The sequence below is a fragment of the Blastocystis hominis genome (genome assembly GCF_000151665.1).
Source record: "Blastocystis hominis, Singapore isolate B (sub-type 7) whole genome shotgun sequence assembly, scaffold_7".
NCBI lineage: Eukaryota > Bigyra > Opalinata > Blastocystidae > Blastocystis > Blastocystis hominis.
This window is the reverse complement of record NW_013171866.1, coordinates 461,592-481,068: the sequence shown is the minus strand read 5'-3', so window position 1 is coordinate 481,068 and position 19,477 is coordinate 461,592. Positions and strand designations below refer to the sequence as shown.

Genomic DNA, 19,477 nt, shown 5'->3' with positions numbered 1-19,477 from the left:
AGGAGGAAACAATTGAGCTACAGACTCACATGTGAAAGCAAACACAATTACAAAGCTCGCTCGATATCAACTCTCTGTTCATCCTTCTTGAAAGTCAATGGTGAACACTAGAAAGCCAAAAGGTAGCGACAGGTACCTTTCGTTCAATGCAGAGTCGAATTGTTACAGTATTAAAAAAACCTTATCGAAATGTCGATTTAGAATTCTATTTCAGAATAAAGGATTGTTTTCTTTGGGTCCTGCTCTAACTCCCTAACCAACTTTTTTCACTTTCCACTCCGAGACAGTAAAAAACAAGGAATCTTCGAATTAGAAGTGCAACAAGTAGATTTCTTTCAAGAAAACAACATTCGCGATTATTACAAAAACCAAGCGATACTTTGTCTTCCCAATTTTCTCAACAATAAAGAGCAAGAAGGGTTTCGTGGTGGTGTAATAGTCTTTTGCTTGCTGTATACGATAAATCTGTTACATAACGCTATTTGAAATGAGCTCTTGGAGTCAAACCTTAGTCGAGGTTCTGAATGTTTGTCATGGAATAATGTGTCATGTCATAGTGGATAAATGAGCCGATTTCCTCAGTTATCGACACCTTATATAATACAATCTGGAATGGATATTCGTTGGATGTCCGTCTACTTCTGTCTTGCATGTTACGAGATAATATCCTCACACTTCCAAAAGTTTGGTCTATTTTGGTTTTCTACCTTCTAGCGACTGCTAGCAATAGCTCTTTTAATAGCAAATACCGAGGGCGAACCATCCTCAGATTCAAAATTCCTATATCAGCTTTTCGACATTCTTGATGTTGTAATGTTTCGTATTTGGATGTCACCGCATAGAGCGAATCAAAAGCCGAACGATGGGCCTGTTTTTATGCCATCAACGGCGATCTATACAAAGCCCCCATAAAAGTATTCTTTGTCCCTTGAATTTTTCAATTTCTAGAATTACTCCGTCAGTGAAATCGTCAGCAATATCGATCTCTACCTCGAGAAACATCCCGTCACTGATGATGTTCTCCGTTTTTCTCCTTCTTTTGAATTTCCAGATCCTCCAATCCATCGAATCCATCAAACGCGCCTATTACCGTGCCCAGCTCTCCTCCCCCGAGTTTCTTCCCTTCCTCTCCTTCGATCCCTCCGCCTTTCCTACCCCCACCCCTCCACGTTTCCACGTTTCCACGTTTCCACGTAGAAGAAACGTCCTTAGAGGCGTACGCCGCTTCCTTCGCCGCGCAGCCTTCGCTTCTTCTCTGCTGTCCCCCTCCCTTCGACCGGCCGCCGCTCGATTTCCCGCCTTCCCGCGAGGAATTCTGGTTCGTGCCCCCGCCCCCCGCTTCCACGCCTTCCCCGTTTCTCTTCGCTCCCGCGGTTTTCGTTCCGCCGAAGCGAGAAACCGTGCAATGGAGTCGGTTGTGGACCGAATCGCTTGCGACCGACGAAATCGACCGGGTTTGAATCGTGGAAACCGTGGAACCTAGATGGCGAGCGAGGAATCCGCGGTTCGGAGTGTGGTGTCGGAGCTCACCGCGGGGAATGAGGAGGAAACGCGGGAACGAAGTTCTGCGAGTCTGCATCGGAATTTGGTTCTGTGCGAGAAATTGGCGGCAAATTCTGGCGGGTCGGAGTTGGCGCGGATTCTGCTTCGCGAGTCGGATCCGAGCGTGGAGAGTCTGGAGTTCGCGAGCTGGTTGGTGGCGAAGGAGAGGCTGTCGAAGGAGGAAGTGGGCGCGTTTGTGCGCGAAATGGTCGGAAAATTGTGCGGAGAAGGGAGAGAAGAGGAGTGGAGCCATGTGGTGAAGTGCGTGTGCGTGTTTGTTGTGGGGCTGTGCAGGATGAAGAGGCTGGAAGAGAGCGTGGGAGAGGGGAGAAGAGGTGAAGTGTAGGCGGTCCACGATGCGTTGATTGATTTGAGGGAGGCGTATCCGGAACAGATGGAAGTGGAATATATGTTACACAAATTGTATGGGAAGGGGGATTGCTTTGTTTGAGAGATACACGTGAATGAATGAATGAATGAATGAATGAATGAATTGGGATGGTGTTGAGGAGGAGAATGAAGAAGTGAAAAAAGAGAAGCAGGTGAATTATAGAAGTGAAGGGATTAGGGAGATGAGAGTATAGAGAAATAGAAATTACAAACTTGAAATGCAATAAATGTAATGATAATAGCAATGAGCAAGCTGTCTATTTGTGGACTCTATCATTTCAAATCCAATCATTCATTCACTCATCAATTATCCATCATTCATTCACTCATCATTTTTCCATTTCCATTTTCGAATCACACGTTTGTAACAAACACAACAATCACTAAACATATCAAGATCATCATCCACCGCCTTCACTTCCTGCTTCTCCTTTCTCTTCTTCTTCCTCGTCGCCTCCGTTCCCGCGTGCGCCATCGACTGCTTCAGCAAATCCAACACCGCACGCGACGGAATCGCCATCGCGCTCGCACTGCCCAGTCGCATGCAATCTTCTTTGCTGTGAACGATCGTGTTCGGAATCTCGTAGAGAATCGATTCTGCGTCGCCTTCCACTTTCATGGCGTACGTATTTCGCCCCTTCGTGAAAAAATCGCGGGCAGGACTGGGAGTGAGCCAATCAATTCGAAAAGAAAGTACGTTGTAATGGAAGAGTTTTCAAGTTGAGCCGCACGATCAAAGAGGATTGTGTGAATGTGTTTTGCCATATCGGTTTCATATTTCTCAGTGTGTAACTTTGGATGAATGAACAACAGAACAAAGGTACCAATAACTCGTGCTTCGCTTCTTCCTTTTGCCGTTTTTCCTCTTCTTCCTGCGCGATCTCTTGTCGTTTCTAGTACTCAGTACTCCCAGTAGTGATTCAAACCTTTTCCAATAAAATCATATCCAAACCCTTGATCAAGTGGGTACGCGATTCATCACCTCCCAACAACCGCAATTCCTCCTCCGTCAAATCTGCATAATCTTCAGGAAGAAGGCCCTCGTAATCACGATCATATCCCAACTCTTGCCGCTCCTTGGCTACAACTCGTAAAATCGACAGTTGCTCATACCTCGATCGCGATATGTGGATTGAACAGCTTCTTCCTCTTTTCGCTTTTTCTCGCGCCTTTCTTCAAATCGCTGCCGTCGTTCTTCATTTATGATCTCTTTCTAAAGAATTCAAATTGAAAAGTGAAGGCTTACTCGTTTTTGTGATTTCCGTCCTCTATATTCATTGTAAACAATCTTTTTAATCGATTCAGACGCACCCGATGAGAAGTTATTGTAATATGAAAGATTTGAACTCATCGTAAAAATAGTCTTATTATAGAGCCATAGTCTATTTAAAAGAATTGAGGGTAATGCGATTTCAATTTGATTTTTGGTATCAATCAAAACGCCAAGTCCATTCAACTCAGATTGAAGATACGCAAACAAGAATCACCACGAAAAATGGAGTTCAGAATTTGTATTATACAATTTCAATTGCAAGGAATTCAAAACAATTGTGAAGCAAGTAAATCAATGTGGTAGAAAGGTCATAATCGCGGTTAATTAAGATGATTCTACATCATGATATTGTACCTTTGATAATCATCTTATTTTGCTTCAATTTTTGGATATTGAACTAAAATATACCCAAAAAGATGGCTGCAGATAGTTTCGAAGCTACTGAACAAACTATGCGTACTCCAGGAGGAGCACTCGATGATCGCCTACTTGAAGAAGAATATCTGAAAGCGGAGAAGGGAAAAATGAATACTCTGGCGGTATTTATCGTTTCGGGAGTGCAAGTCGTAGTTCTGCCTAAATCTTATGAAAGGTATTGCAGGTACTGGATCTTTATCTGTTCCTTATGCATTTTCAAAAGTATGTGCTTCACGCTCTGTACAAACGTAGGTTGGTATTATCCCTGGAATTTGCTTATTCGCTCTGGTTTGCTGTATGATGGTTCTTGCAACTTATCAACTGATCGATATTCACAACAATATGGGAAATCGTCGAATCGTATTCTCTACTTTTTCTCTACTCAACTCCAGCTAGGTCTAAAGTCCATCAAAACAAATAACGTGTACGCTGAGATGGTCTACAACGTGCTTCCCCTTTTCTCCCAATTCATCATGTAGGTTCTGGGTACCACTGGCTATCGCTTCTACGTCCTCTTCTCTCTATTCACTTTATACGGCTCGAACGTGGGTTCTCTCATCGTCATGACCGACTTCCTCTCCGCCATCCCCTTCACCAGCGGCACTGCTCAGGACCGCCGCGTCTTTTCCCAATTCGTCCTCACCCTCGTTTCCCTCGCTCTCTGCCTCCTCAAGGATCCCTCGTTTCCACTTTTCCACCTTTCTCAGATAGACTGCTGGTCCCGGTTTCCTCGTTTGGTCTGATCGCCATCGCTTCCGGGTATCTCATCATGATCATGTACTTCCCCGCGGGAATCTCCACCGTAGTTACGGAATGACGCACTACCAAACGGCGTTCGAACCCGCGGATCTGTGGCCCGTGTCGTTCGCCGAATTCCTTTCGAACATCGGCAAGATCGTCTACTGCATGGGCTTCATCCTCTTCCTCCTCACCCAATACGTTCCGGTTTCCCCGTTTCTCCAATCTAGAAATACATCCGTCGCGACTGCCGTCGTCACGTGATTCGCTCGACGGCGATCTCCATTTCGCTGATGGCGGTGCTCTACTGCTTCATCGGCATCATTCTCTCGCAGTACTACAAGACCGTCGGTAGGTTCCCCGTTTCCCTGTTTCCCAGGCGTGCAGGACAACATCCTGAACTCGTTCCCGACCGACGGCGCGCTGGGCGTGATCATTAACCTCGCGATGATGGTGACGGTGGTGGGCGGGTTCCCGCTGTGGATGGAGCCGGTGAACGAGACGGTGGAGGGCGACGACATCGAGCACGGGAAGATCTTCATCAAGACGCCGAAGTATATTCTGCTGCGCACCGTGGAGGTGTGTCTGATGTCGCTGATCGCGCTGCTGATCCCCGCGTTCGGAACGGTGGTGGGACTGATCGGAAACTTCACGGATGTGCTGACCACGTTTACGTTCCCCGCCGTCATGCATATCGTGTTCTTTAGAAACAAGACGAGCCAGACGATTATGTATTTGGATTTGGGACAGCTGGTTTTGTCCGTGGTCATTATGATTATTTGCACTTCGCTTTCCTTGAAGGAGTTTATCAGATCGTAGGCTTGTTACTGTTGCGGTTGTTGTTGCGGTTGTTGTTGTTATATGGAATTCTTTTTGTTTTTACACACACGCGAGAATGGGTGGCATAGGAAGGAAGTCTTGTGGGACAAGGGTTGATAGATCTGTTATCTAGTACTGGAAATGGAATCTATACATTGGGAAATGCTCATTTTTAATAGGAACGAAAGGAGGTATACTGTGATCATGCGACCTTTACCAAAAAAAATGTAATCCATCATTGCAAATCGGTAATTGAGAACAATAGATTCCTTACAATACAGTTTCAAGTCTCTGAGTTTCACATTGATTCTCATCTGTCTTTCTCTCACTCCTGCTGCTATGTTCGCTAGAGCTGCGCGAGGTGGAAGTCGTATTGCCCAGAGGATTTTCACTACTCCAGCAACATCGGTGTGGGTACGGAGATCCTTCTCCAATGCTATGATCAATCATCCTATTCAGTTCGAGAGAAGGAATTGGATACGATGGAGCACTGTTTTAGGCGATGAAACAGGAAAGGAGCCTAGCGGCATTCAATCCGTATCGTCTTCAAATCCTTTTGACAAGTGTATTGAAAAGATAAGTGTAGTTTTACAGTTTCTCACTAATCCATAGGGTTATGAAAATCGGCCAATTACAGAGAATCTGCAACTCTTAATGGATTGTGGGCGCTATTCTCCGGGTGTCTTGCCTATCCAGGCGAGTATGTACAACAAACAAATCATGGACTTTATTGCTTACCTAAATCAAATCGTTTCCCCCGATCTCGTCGCATCCATCGATCGATACTACCTCATTCGATCCATTTGGTCGCTTCCTCGCCTCGGTTACACCTATGCCTCTTCCACGTTTTCCAATTCGTCGAACTCGTCGAACTCGTCGAATTCGTCGAATTCGTCGAAACGAAGCACCCATCTAATCGACTGCCTCCTCGAATCCATCCTCGTTTCCCCGTTTCCCCGTCCTAACCCACTAGAAAACCCCGAACTCACTCACCTGCAAAGAGTGGAGTTCTCTTCTCAAAGCTCTGGGGAAACTCAATTATTCCCCTTCTCCCGCCAATCTCCAGCGAATTCTGCAGGGAATCGACCACTCCCGCGGTTCTGCGACCCTCCAAGACCTCATCGACATTTGCTGGGGCTACTTGCGAATCCGAATTTCGGACCGAAATTCGCTTCATGACCGAAATCAGACCCAAACCGGCATGTCCCAATTCTTTCGCGATAACCGCGTTTTTGACGTATACCAACAATTGGGTACCTCCATTCTCAATGACCCCAATTCCCTCCGAAAATTGAGGCCGTGGGCCCGAATAGTTTTTTTTGACAATTAGGTCCCAATTAACCAATCTGGTCTACTGCTTGTCCTACTCGCGGTTTTCCAGCCGAAATGAATTGTAACTCCCTCGATCGGGTTTTGATCGATCTAGATTGGACAAAATCGGCCCGATTTTGAACGCTTCGCTCTCCCATTTCTCCATGACCGAAATCGCCACGATTTTCGCCGGCTATGCGGAGAGCGCCGTCCCTTCCCCGCGGTTATTCCGGAACATCTGGAAGAACATCGCGCACCGACTCCCCGAAATCCCCCCAAAAACCGCGGTTTCGCTCATCTATTCGAGCTGTCGAATTCGAAAGAAGGACGCGGCCGCCGACCCCCAGACCCAGCAGAGCGTCCTCGACATCGCCTTCTCGGGCGTTTCATCGCTCTCCGCGGTGGACTGCCTGCACCTCCTCACGGCCTGCAACACATTGGGGACATTCCCGCGGGACCCGATCATTGCGGTGATGGACAAAATCAAGCCGCAGATCGAGCGGCTGGGCGACGACCAATCCTTCACCACGCTGTGCACCATCGTAAAATCGGGGTGATTTTTGGAGTTCCAAATAAACCCCAGAATTGACTCGCCGTCGACGCTGTTCGTCTACAACGAGCTGTTTTCTCGGTATATCCGCGGGTACGATCATCTCCCCGCGAAGTCGGGCGTTACGTCGAATATGTTATGTCTGTTTCTTCGCTATTCGTTGACCGTGCGACCCACAGAAAGCGAAATGAAGAGTAGAAGCAGAAAGCGGAGTCGATTCCGCGCTGCGTCGACGTGCTGAAGCGCGATTTCAAGCAAAACCCGGAGTGCTACAACGCACGAGCCGTTTCCTCCGCGATCTACTCCCTCACACGATCGAGTTTCCACGTTTCCACGTTTGTGAGGCGTAGAAATCCACGAGAACGCGTTTCTGAAAGAGCTGATCATTCGGTTTGTTTCGTATTGTCTGCAGCGCGGCGTCGTGACCGAATTCGACATTATTTTTACTGTTTTTTTCCGCTCTTTCTGTCAACCAATCAGCTTTCGTCGCTCAAACTCCGCGTTCACGACACCGTGATTCAGCAATGCTTCCCTCCGTTAGGTTCCGCCGTGGTGCAGTGGTGCTTCAATCACGTGACTTCCATCACGCCGCACGTTTCTTTCAATGCGAGCAGCTGATTGGCTAGTTCATTTCGTTCCTGCTGCTCACGTTTCCGCAGCTCTACATGCCGACCAGCGAACTATTCCGCGTGTTCGATATTCGGTTTTCCAATAATCTGACCGATTTTTCGTGTTCGGTAAGAGTGGAAACGTGGAATCATGGGCAGGATATGATCACGGTGCTGAAGGGATTGGTGATCATGAAGAAGGGCAATCCGCTGCTCTTCGATTTCATTTATAAGCGGATTTCGGAGGAAGTCGCGTCGCTTTCTACGATGGTTGGGCTTTGTGGGGTGGAGAGATTGCGTAGGAATTGCTCTCTGTGATGTGGACCATCGCTTCCAGCCACACCGATCAAGTGTTCTCTGCATGGCTCGCTTGTCTCACGCGTAGAAAGGTGTACGCGATGGTGAAGGCGGAGATCGAGCGTCGCTCGCTGAGCGAATCGCAGAAGCAGAACTACCTCAGTCTGATCGATCTGTACATTACCAACTCTTCCTCCTCCTCCTCTTCCTCTTCTTCTCCTCTTTGTTCCAACAAACATTCCAATTCGCACGTCTCTTCATCAGCATGATCGCTCCCGCAGCCACCACGCCGGTCACCGCCAACGCTCCCATCCAGAACGACGGCGACTTCATCGCCTTCTTGCAGCACTGGCACATGTAGCATCCCTTCTCTCCCTCACATCCGCATCCACAATTCTCCTCCTCCTCCTTCTCATACGCCGTCATCACTCTCGCTCCCTGCGACGGCGACGTCACGAACGCCGAGCACTCAATGCCCGTCCGCTCCTTGTACTCCTTCTCCAGCGCCTTCATCACCTTCTCCGCCTTGTCGCTCTCCACGAAGCACACGATGCATCCGCCGAAGCCTCCGCCCGTCATGCGCGCTCCGAACACGCCGTCCTGCCCCATCGCGATCTCCACCAGCAGATCCAGCTCCGGCGTGCTCACCTCGAAGTTATCGCGCAGCGACGCGTGGCTCTGCAGCAGCAGCCGTCCCACCGCGTCGTAGTCGCGCTTCTCCAGCGCCTGCTTGCAGTCCAGGCAGCGCTGGCACTCCGAAACCACGTGGATCGCGCGGCGATAGGTCGTGTTGTCCATCTCCTCGCGGATCGACTCGACCTGCTCCACCGTCGCGTCGCGCAGCGCCTTCACCTCGGGGAAGTGCTTCTGCAGCAAGGCCAGCGCCTCCTTGCACTGGCGCACGCGGTCGGGGTACTCGCTTCCAGAGAGCTGGTGCTTTTTGTTGCTGTTGCAGACCACGATGGAGACGGAGGGGTCGCTGAGGGGAACCAGCTCGCCCTTGTTCGCGCGGCAGTCGATGAGGAGCAGATTGCCACGCACACCGCACGAGGAGATGAACTGGTCCATGATGCCGCAGGGCATGTGAGCGAAGTTGTGCTCAGCCGCCTGGCAGAGAAGGGCGCGATCTTCGGGGGTGATCGCCTGGTTCAGAAGCTGCTCCAGGAACACGGAGACAGCGACCTCGAGGGAGGCAGAGCTGCTGAGACCACCTCCGAGAGGAACGTTGGAGACGATGGCCATGTCAAAGCCGATCTCTTGGATATTGAAGCGAGTGATGAATTCATAAACGACACCCTGCACCATAAGGAATCCCAACGGAAACGTACGGAAACATAGTTAATCCAGCTACCACTCTCATCACGCACCAAAGAACTATCTCCCTTGAATTCTTCGATTCCATCCTTGCTGGCGGACACGACACGGCAGACCTAGGCTTGATCCCCTCCGAAGAAGACTACATTGCCAGGAGCCTTCTTTCCGACGATAGCCGTTCCCAAATGAATGGCCAAGGGGCACACAAAGCCTTCACAGTAATCAGTGTGCTCTCCAATGAAGTTTACACGACCTGGAGCAAAGGAGTAAATCGAAGGTCTTTCACCAAAATTCTTGTTAAAGAGTTCAACAGCTTGATCACGAAGCACAGAAGCCATAATGTAAAGGGATGTAAAAAAAATTATAAGGTTCGAAACCCTTACCAGTCCTCCTATTACGCACGAATTCAGTCATTATCAAAAATGAATGTATTACAGCGAAGTTGATCACCTCAATAATGGTTCGACCCCTCATTCCTTGATTGTGTTTCCATTTGTTTCTCCGTTTCTCCTTTCCAATCACTTGCCACCGAACATGCTTCAAACAAACAAACAAACAAACAATGCAATACTTTATCATATAAATTCTTCTGCTATCAGACAAATCCCTCGCAAAATTACCGTACGTACTGAACCACGTTGTAAACAAGATGTCGCATTTTGATAATACATACAAATCCAGGATCGCTCTCTCCATAAATTTCAGATTCTTCCCTCGCGTATGACCAATTTCAAACGCGTCCGCCATCACAAAACTTGCATTCAGCGGTGCGAGCAGTTTCGGAGCTTTCTTCGAGTCCGAAGACAAGTAAAATGTGTAATTGTTCACCGACTGCAGTTTCTTGTTGATAAAGTCCACAACCCTTCCTATGTTCTCTTCCTTTATGAACTTGAAGCCCTCCTGGAATTCCGCGATCTTCCCACCAAACCGCAACTGCAGTCCCACGCGCACTCCCGTCATTTTATCGAGCAGTTTGTTGCCAATATCGATGATGCTCTGCTTGGGCTGGAACAAAAATCGCCCAAAGTACTGAGACAAACTGTGTTTATCGAACCTGCACGGAATGTGTTCTGCTATTAACGCATCGCGAATCTTGGGGCACTTCACCATTTCCATCAGCATATCGTTGGAACCAGAAATCGCCCGATTCCTATCGAAATGAAGATTGCAGTTCTGGTCCTTCACCCATTCATCGACGCGCGTTCCGCGCCAAATGATTGAATAATCATAAACCTTGCAACGGAGAATGTCCAGAGACGAGTTCATGACCAGGTAATAGTTGCCATAATCAAAACAGATTGTATAGTTGTCGTAAATGGACAGAATGAGGAGTGAACGAAAAGCTCGCATCATGTTTCCAAAACCAGTGCCAGGGCGAGGGAAAAAACGGATGGTCACATCTCTATGAGGCCTTGTGAGTGCTTGTACAATGGGACTGAAATCACTGAGCCTAGAGTCGGTTCTTCTATAAGGTGAGGAATCTTGAACTGATTGAGGGCCACCGTTCGCTTTCGTATTATTCGTTCTATTATACCCACGTCCTCTGTATTGTGGAGAACCATACCTGCTTCGACCAAAGCTTCTTCTTCTTCTTCCTCCATATCTCATTGTGTCTCCATTGCTTGTGTTGCTACCCCCCATTTGGTTGTCTCGTGGGAATGGTGTGTTTGTTGTCGAAACCGAAACTGCTGCATTGCTGCTCGGAGTTGTTGAAAAGTCAGAGGCAGAAAATAAAGGACGGATCGATGTAGAAACAGTTGGGGATGAGGATGCCGAAACAGATATAGTTGTTGAAACAGTTGGATACAGCGATGCAGGTTCCACTGTAGACTTGTCTGGCTTGCTGCCCAGCTCCGACAGAGTATTAAATATATTACTCTTGACAATTCCCTTTTGCTTTCCATTAGAACTATTTTCAGCAACCATCGAAATATGAACTCGTCTTCCTGACGTTTTTTCAATAGAATGGCTGCTACAGCTCTGCGGTGGAAACATTTCCTTTTCTATCTCATCTCTACTTATTTTGAAATAATCTCCCAGCTGAAAGAGAAATGATCTTGTTTTTATCACCCACACACTTGAGTTATTCCATATAGATAGATGATTTGGAACCGAATCACACTGATGTACTATTTTCCATTCCAGAAAACTCGTACTCACGGGTTGACCCCATTTCAAAATGAGTGACGAAGCAATATAGATTACACAAATGCATATTGAAATTAGGTAAATATGCATTTATCACTTTAAAAAAACAGTTTAATGGATTAGACTTCTGCGTGCTCTATATACGATTATTAGCGCGATCCGAAGAGAAATAATAAAAGCAAACAGGAAGGCTTAAGAAAAAAGTTTGTTTCAAACAAAGAGCTCAAAGTAGTACAGCTATAAAAATACTTAGTTTACACAAATCTGCTTTCTTCCACTTTCTCTCTCCTCCTTCTTGGGAATCACTACCTTCAATACTCCGTTATCATACATCGCGTTAATACCATCCACGTTCGCATTCTCAGGAAGAGATACTTCACGGTGGAAAGAACCGAAGTGGCGCTCACAGAAATGGTACTTGTCCTTCTCCTCCTTCTTCTCACTCTTTCTCTCTCCTTCAATCACAAGTCCATTGTCTTCCACATGCATCTTGATTTCACTCTTGTCCATTCCAGGCAGATCCATTCTCATTTCGTATTCCTTCTCGTTCTCCCTCATGTCCATTCGACCAAATCCACTAAACGGAGTAATCACATCACGCCGAATTCCATCATCAAACCAGGCATCCAAGTCTTGCTGTCTAGGATAGGTCGAAACCAGCAAGTCATCAAAACCATCAAAGAAAGGGTCACGGAAAATAATGCTCATTATCACTAACTTAGGTAAATCAAATAATTTATGTCAATTTACAAAAATAGTCCAACCATTCCAGAACATTCCAGAACATTCCAGAAAACGAGTTAATATTGACTCCACCGAAATAGATTTTGGAGTACATCACCCAGTCAGCCTTTCAACCTAAACCACCACAATGGAGAATGTTCACTATTTCTGAGTTGAACTCTCATGGTATGACAGAAATCTTTCAAACCACATCGCAGCGCTCATGGAATTGTACCATCACATCATAAACCATTTCAATTTGTCATTTTTTTCTTACCACACTGGTAAATGCGGTATTATTCCATTTTACTTGCTGCTTTGGCCTTCGCCATTTGCTTCTCTGCTGTGGAGGCTCGTTCCAAGGGAACTGTGCTGTTTTGTCAATTCGTTTTACAAATAGAAAAGAGAGCCCAAGATTACGAACAAGGTCTACTTTGATATCGAGATTGACGGCGAGAAGGTCGGAAGAATCGTAATGGGCCTGTTTGTAGTTGAGAACCTCTCTGAACTCTAGCTTTGGCAAGACAGTTCCTAAGACTGTAGAGAACTTCCGCGCTCTGTGCACTGGAGAGAAGGGAATCGGAAAGAGCGGAAAGCCTCTGCATTACAAGGGATCGATCTTCCATCGTATTATCCCCAACTTCATGATTCAGGGTGGTGACTTTACCGCTGGAAATGGCACTGGAGGCGAGTCTATCTATGGAGAGAAGTTTTCTGACGAGAACTTCAAGCTGAAGCACACGGGCCCTGGAATCCTTTCGATGGCCAACGCTGGACCCGATACAAACGGATCCCAGTTCTTCATCACGACTGTATGAATGATCTTTCTATTTGCTGATGTGTAGGTGAAGACCCAGTGGCTGGATGGTCGCCACGTTGTTTTTGGTAAGGTGATCGAAGGTATGGAGATTGTGAAGCAAATCGAAGCTGTGGGAACGGGAAGCGGCACTCCTACCAAGTATGTGAATTTTTGTTTGTTTAATCGTTAGGAAGGTGGTTATTGTGGACTCTGGAGAGCTGTGAATTGTTTGTTTGATAAATGAGTGAGAATAGGAGGAGTAGAGTGCGTATAACTGAGATATTGTAGATTAGTTGGATTTAGGAGAGAGGAGGAGGAAATGATCAGCATCGATGAGCTTCTACAATTCAAATGACTACTGGACTGTTCAAATGGCTACATATCACTTTCCTAACGCTCCAACGAAGAATAAACTGCGCGAGCTATTCAACGAACAATTGTGAAGGCGTATAATACTATAGATAGCACATATTTCTTCTGGACATGGATACCAATCATTCTCTGGAATGATTGATATCGCTTTTATTTCATCTACAGTCCCGACTGAAGTAGGTTCTGCTAGTACAAATACGGGATCGATTCTGGGTTCGGTATTGTCAGAACCTATTATTTACATAGATTGTTTGTATATCCAGTAAGTCGTAGAGTCAAATATGCCCAGGCCTCTGTAGTTAATGATTACACTTAATCTAGTAAAAAAACTATAAGTAACAGTACTAGATCTGTAGCACAGTATGATTTTCATGTTACATATGAATTCTGCAGCACAGTGAACAAGAATGCTCATGGAAATTGGTGAAATGTAGAGAGAAATGCACGTTATCGCAGTATATATTATTGATAAAATGAAAAGGTAATTGTAATGGAGTAACACGGAAAGAAACAACGAAATCCTATTGAAACGTTTCAACCTTCATCCTACATAGCAGCTAAGTTTGGAAAAACAAACAAGTGGAGAGAAGGCTTTTAATAAAGTATCTCACAAGCCACCTGTTTACCAGAATCGATGTTCAGTTAATCTGCGGAAAGAGAAATGGCTTAATAGACCTCATTTTAGAAAGTACAATGGATTCTAAAGAACGGTTTTCATGATAGGATAACAGCTGTTTTCACTCGAACACTTTTATGAAGAAGATGAGATGAGATGCTGACATACCGCTTCTCCTGTAAAAGGGTTTCACACCGTTTAGAGTACAATAGTTCCGAAGGAATGGTAAGTAATCGGGATGTTGTATTTTCACTTCGACATATAGGCGTAACAATACCTATCTTTATGGTTATTCATGATTTCAGTATTCCGTGTAACATGTGAATAATCCTTCCGTTCAGCAGTTCCATATGCCAGCCTATATTTTGTCTTACAGCAACAGCAATTATCAATTCAATGCATTCACGATTCTGGATTGTACATATTTTCATGATTAACAATAACGAAACAATAACAGGGTTCAACGTTTATTTTGCACAAACCAGTCATCTGTATTTTTGTACTTTTCCCTTCTCTTCTATTTTGGGTATGATCGTATCGCTCCATACATGAATATCCAATAAATAGAAAACGAAGAAGGACACAACACAGCTCAATAGTTTCCACTTTTCCTATTCTATGTTTGAATATCATGACTACGTTTTGTGTACCAAGGATATATAATAACCCTATGATAGAGCCATACTAAGGTCAAGAGTGAATGTCCATTCATTGCATAACATCCTCTTGAGCAATATTTGTCAAGAAAATACTATGTCATGATGATAACATCTTCTTGTTAATTTTCAGGATTGATCATTCCCAAAACGTGTAAAAGAAGGGTAAATACCAAAATAGGCCATGCTATAAACTCTTCTAACATCTAAACAAAATGACATTCACTCATTTCGCAAAATGTGTGTAAATAGGACCATAACATAGATAATAATACCACAATGATAACCAAGCACAATAATTTGGCTGCAAAAATAGAATCACCACTAAAATGCAAAAAAGTATTGTTCGGTAAAAATCTCATTTCATCTCAAAACTAACAACGACTACAGACTCTGCATAATAATCACACCATATCATCGCTTGTTAAAATTGACGATATGTTAAAATTAACGGATAACCTAAACCGAAACACAAAAAAAGATTTACAATGGTGAATAGTATTGGTAACCAGTTCAAGATTTAAATTAATATTTAGAAGACAAGTGTGGACAGTATCTTCTGAATGGGTACATTGCTGGCGAAAAAATGAGATTCGTGAATCAGTCCCGTGAATATGAGTTACAGTTATACCAGGGAGAGCACGCAAAGGAATTTACGGTATGTGAATTAAAGGATGGAAAAGTCGAGGGACGCTGCCAGTTGTACAATCGCGGAATCATATCTCTTTCATGGATGATGAAAAATGGAAAACGAGAAGGGGGAATTACCGAGTATGTAAAAGGAAAAGCTGTGCGTAGAGAAAATTGGAATTCCATTTTTGGAAGAAATGATAAGAGAGTTATTAAAAATGTGAAAAATAAGCTTATCATGACTATTCAGTACAAGAAATCGGATTCCGAAATAATCAGCGATGAGAGTTTTGGAAATGTGATCTATCAAGGGGAGTTCGACTACGAAATGAATCGAAATGGTCGCGGCATCGAATTTGACATAAACAGCGGAAAAGAGCTATTTGAAGGTATCTGGGAAAAAGACAACTTAATTTGCGTGACTCGCGAATTTGATAAGGATAACAATACCATGATTGAGTATTCTGAGACAAGTAGTCAGGCTATCTGGCAGCAAATACCTATGTATATAGGTGGATATTGTTTTGAGGATGGATCGATCTTCAGAAATGGAACTGGTTACCTGATTGATGAGTCCAGTGGAGCAGCAATTCGAGAGAGTGAATGGGACCATGGAATAGAGATAAAGGGAGATGATCTATATGAAGGTTGGTATGAGAAGGGAATTCAGGATAGCATTCGCAATGTGATTAACAACTTGTCACAGGAAAATATGCAAACAGAAGACCCATCTTCTTTCTTTGCACAAAACAAGATTGAAGTAATCAGGAGTGAACAACTGCATGAAATTGATATCAACATCACGGATCTCGTTGTCGCGTCAAACTGTGGCAATCATCTCAGCTCACTGAATCTGAACTCATATAGCTGTCTCAAATCCATTGAGATAGGAGATAACTGCTTTTTTTCTGTGAAATCTTTCAATCTTAATGGCCTAAAGAAATTAAAAAGACTGAAGATAGGCAACTGCTCCTTTACCCAGTCCAAGTATTGCTACAAGGAAGACTACAGCAAATCATTCCATATTGTGAACTGTGACAAATTGGAATCAATTACCATCGATGAATACAGTTTTTCTGATTGTTCAGGACAGTTTGAATTGAGAAATTTGAACTCTCTCAAATCAATACGTATCGGATCGATTGGTAAACACTCTAACAATTTCTTTTTCAGTTCATTGGTGGTTCGAGGTAGGAATGCAGACTTGTTGCTTATTATGTATAGACCTTCCACAACTTCAGATTCTTGAATTGGGTGACGGAGCATTCTGCTACTCATTGTCTACCATCATTGAAAGTATTCACACTTTAAATCTCTTTGATATAAATAGATCTTCCGTCCTTAACAACCATCAAACTGGATCGCGCTGCTTTATATGGGCATCCTGAGAATCATTCCTGTTCATTAACCATGCGAGGTAGGTACCAGCTGCAATTATACTGATACTAGATCTACCTGGTTTATTGTCCATCTGCTCTCTTGGAAAGGAACTTAATTTCTACGAGCAGCGAATCGTAATATTGAAAAGTATTCAGTTCTTTGGCATGGACAATGGATAGATATCCCCAATCTTCGAGCAATGAATATGACTGGATGCTTTGGGTATGTTGAATCCCATTCTGTTTCAAGTAATCAAGGATTCGTCTTCTTAAGTGTTTAGACGTTTCTTCTTTATTAGCAAACTTCTTTCATTGAACATCCAAGAACACCTGCCGTTGAATATGTAGAATCGAATTGTTTAGCTTAACTATATTCAATGTCATCTGCTTTGTTACACAAGTAAACACTCACAACAACTGAAACTCTGTACTGCTTCATCCTCTATTTTATAGCAGAAGAATTCAGTAGTAACAAAGCACACTATTCAAATAATAAAAATCGTATGAGTTTGAACAATAGACAATTCAAAACTAAAATTCATACACAGATTATCTTCACAGAAGATTTATTATGAATTTGGAACCAGTTGAACCAAAATAGGCGAGACATCTGCGAATGAAAGAACAAATGAACACGTACTGGAAATACTTTTCTTGCTTACGCTATCAAACGGTTTTCCATACCGATCCCTTGGCAAGTCCACAGTTACCAGATTAGGAATATCTGTATCATTACACTCCTCAAATCATCAATCACTCTCAAAAATAACCGAACGATAATAATAAAAGCTGTATCCCTTAGAACAAATGGACGAAAGCGCAGGGAGATCTAATATGAGGAATGCACTGAATAAAGTCTACTTCGCATCACCAACGAGCAAGACAAATCTTCATATCGACCTTCAAGTGCAAATTCACCGAGTGAAATCGACACCAATTTAGGCAGATCTACAGAGATTCCCCAAAACAACTATTTCATACTATGGAACACGGTTGAACTGGAATAATCAAACGACCCGCTGCCCAACAAAACGGATACCAGGCAAGGAAGATCTGCTGATTAGTATTTGGTTCATACTCCCATACTTTGGATTGTAAACGAGCTAAAATAGAAATTGTTCGATTTCTTCTCCATCGATCCGATTTCGAGTGATTGAATCGAGGGAAGGTCTCGTAATGTAAAGCCTCCAGCAAAATCTGCAAAACTCCATTCACCTATTTTTATCGTCTGCAGATTCTTACAAGATAAGATGCAAAACGATTTGTCAGTATCATTTGCCTCCTCCGAGTTCCAATTCTGCTCCTTCACGAGAGAAAAAGAACTGCTTCCGATTCTTATACTTTTCAATCCTCTCAGTCGTTCAATGTTAAACTTTCTCACTGAGGTAAAGCAGTTATTGCCAATTTCGATCGATTGCAGTATATTGAACTTACTAAAATCCAACTCCATGCATTCATTACAGCTGTTTGACGCAATTGACAGATTGGACACCTCATTACTAATGCTTAAAAATTTTGACGACTCCGAAATAGAAATAACAGGTTGGTTCGTAGAAGGATCCGAAGCACTCGATATTGGTGGATTGAGAGTAGACGATGATAATAAGGCAGGATCAGGAGAAGGACTGTACCATCCATCATATAGATCTCTTCCACTTACTTCCATTCCATCTTTCCATTCGCATTCCCGTATCGCAATCCGCGTTTCTTCGTCGATTAAATAGCCTCGACCATGTCGAATAAACGACTCATTTAGCTCGTCATATATGAATTCGCCGACATACACGGGAATTCGATTGGAAGCTTTCGTATTGTCTCCATTTCGCTTAAATTCAATCATGGTAGCTCCTTCGATTTTACGAATGATTTCCACAAGCTTATTCTTTTTCCAGATCCCTTCCAGCAGCATGGCACCCGATTTTCCATCATACGCGATTCCCCATCCTTCTCGTTCCCTGTATTTGTTGAATTCTCCGTGGTATATCAGATTTTCACTGTCATGAGAAACAATCTCCATCCGTTCTCCATTTACATGGTTTATAACGCGGTTAAAATTGCGGTTGTACCAAATATCATCATATGATTGAACAAAGGCAACACGGCCATTCTCATAGTAAGTAAAATCTCCAATTTGGGCTCCGTCTTCGTTTTCTTCAAATACCATCTTTATTACGCCGTTCTGATATAAGCAAACCTTCCCATCTTTTTTCAATGTGTACTCATCCTTGTGTTGCTCTTGAAAGTTTTGTAATATATATTGTGAGTGATTTATAGTAATTTCTTGAGGTTCTCCAACCGTTAAGTAGCCATCCAGTAAAAAAATACTGCCCTTGACTGGCTGCAGCCCAGCTACTGATTATAAATTGTATATTATGAATACACTGTGATTTCATTATTGGAATATAGTAATGAAAAAAAGGCAAAGAGAAAAGTGAGTTTGTAGTCTCAGTCAAATAATTGTTTACATTAAAATTTTCTTACTAGATATTTGCACTATCTGTGTGATGGGGAATGGGCTGTAGGTGTCTTAGGTTGTATGAAGCGTTTTTGTAGGCTGCATTTTCTGAGTATAGGATATTTAGTGCATGAATATTTGGAATTATGTGAAACAGTGACTATGTATGCAAAAGCGATAGGACTGAAGGGAATTGTCCAGACATAAGACAAACTATGAAATTGCGTGTGTCTACATTTGTTTGTACTTATTAGGTGAGAGTAAGTAGTTTGCGTTGTAGTATTTACTCTCTGCAGTGAGATCATAATTTATCGTCATTTTACATTATTTCTATGGTGGACCTTTCCATTATGATGGAGAAAACATGGGTAGTAAGTGATTTTTGAAGGTAATATTCTTTTGCTTCAATCATACCTTTAATATGTTGATAATTAGGGGGT

General features: G+C 43.8%; 5 protein-coding genes; 2 read left to right on the top strand and 3 right to left on the bottom strand.

The window, feature by feature from the left end:
- Nucleotides 1-2,609: 2,609 nt before the first annotated feature.
- On the bottom strand, nt 2,610-3,283 carry GSBLH_T00006845001 (uncharacterized protein; the record flags this gene model as incomplete). The annotated part of the gene is made up of 4 exons (XM_013043523.1): nt 2,610-2,825; nt 2,859-3,013; nt 3,046-3,145; nt 3,179-3,283. The coding sequence occupies 4 exons, from the start codon at nt 3,281-3,283 to the stop codon at nt 2,610-2,612; spliced, it is 576 nt and encodes a 191-aa protein (XP_012898977.1).
- A 1,524-nt stretch (nt 3,284-4,807) lies between these two features.
- GSBLH_T00004592001 (uncharacterized protein) lies at nt 4,808-5,227 on the top strand (the record flags this gene model as incomplete). XM_013043522.1 has 1 exon in its annotated part: nt 4,808-5,227. One exon carries the CDS (start codon nt 4,808-4,810, stop codon nt 5,177-5,179), a length of 372 nt encoding a protein of 123 aa, XP_012898976.1. The 3' UTR covers nt 5,180-5,227.
- Nucleotides 5,228-8,125: 2,898 nt separating this feature from the next.
- On the bottom strand, nt 8,126-10,867 carry GSBLH_T00004591001 (uncharacterized protein; the record flags this gene model as incomplete). Its single annotated transcript, XM_013043521.1, has 4 exons — nt 8,126-9,241; nt 9,274-9,375; nt 9,406-9,538; nt 9,582-10,867. 4 exons carry the CDS (start codon nt 10,865-10,867, stop codon nt 8,126-8,128), a joined length of 2,637 nt encoding a protein of 878 aa, XP_012898975.1.
- Nucleotides 10,868-11,656: 789 nt separating this feature from the next.
- GSBLH_T00004590001 (uncharacterized protein) lies at nt 11,657-12,115 on the bottom strand (the record flags this gene model as incomplete). The annotated part of the gene is made up of 1 exon (XM_013043520.1): nt 11,657-12,115. One exon carries the CDS (start codon nt 12,113-12,115, stop codon nt 11,657-11,659), a length of 459 nt encoding a protein of 152 aa, XP_012898974.1.
- A 303-nt stretch (nt 12,116-12,418) lies between these two features.
- On the top strand, nt 12,419-13,153 carry GSBLH_T00004589001 (uncharacterized protein; the record flags this gene model as incomplete). Its single annotated transcript, XM_013043519.1, has 5 exons — nt 12,419-12,499; nt 12,531-12,613; nt 12,645-12,942; nt 12,976-13,088; nt 13,120-13,153. The coding sequence occupies 5 exons, from the start codon at nt 12,419-12,421 to the stop codon at nt 13,151-13,153; spliced, it is 609 nt and encodes a 202-aa protein (XP_012898973.1).
- Nucleotides 13,154-19,477: the final 6,324 nt, after the last annotated feature.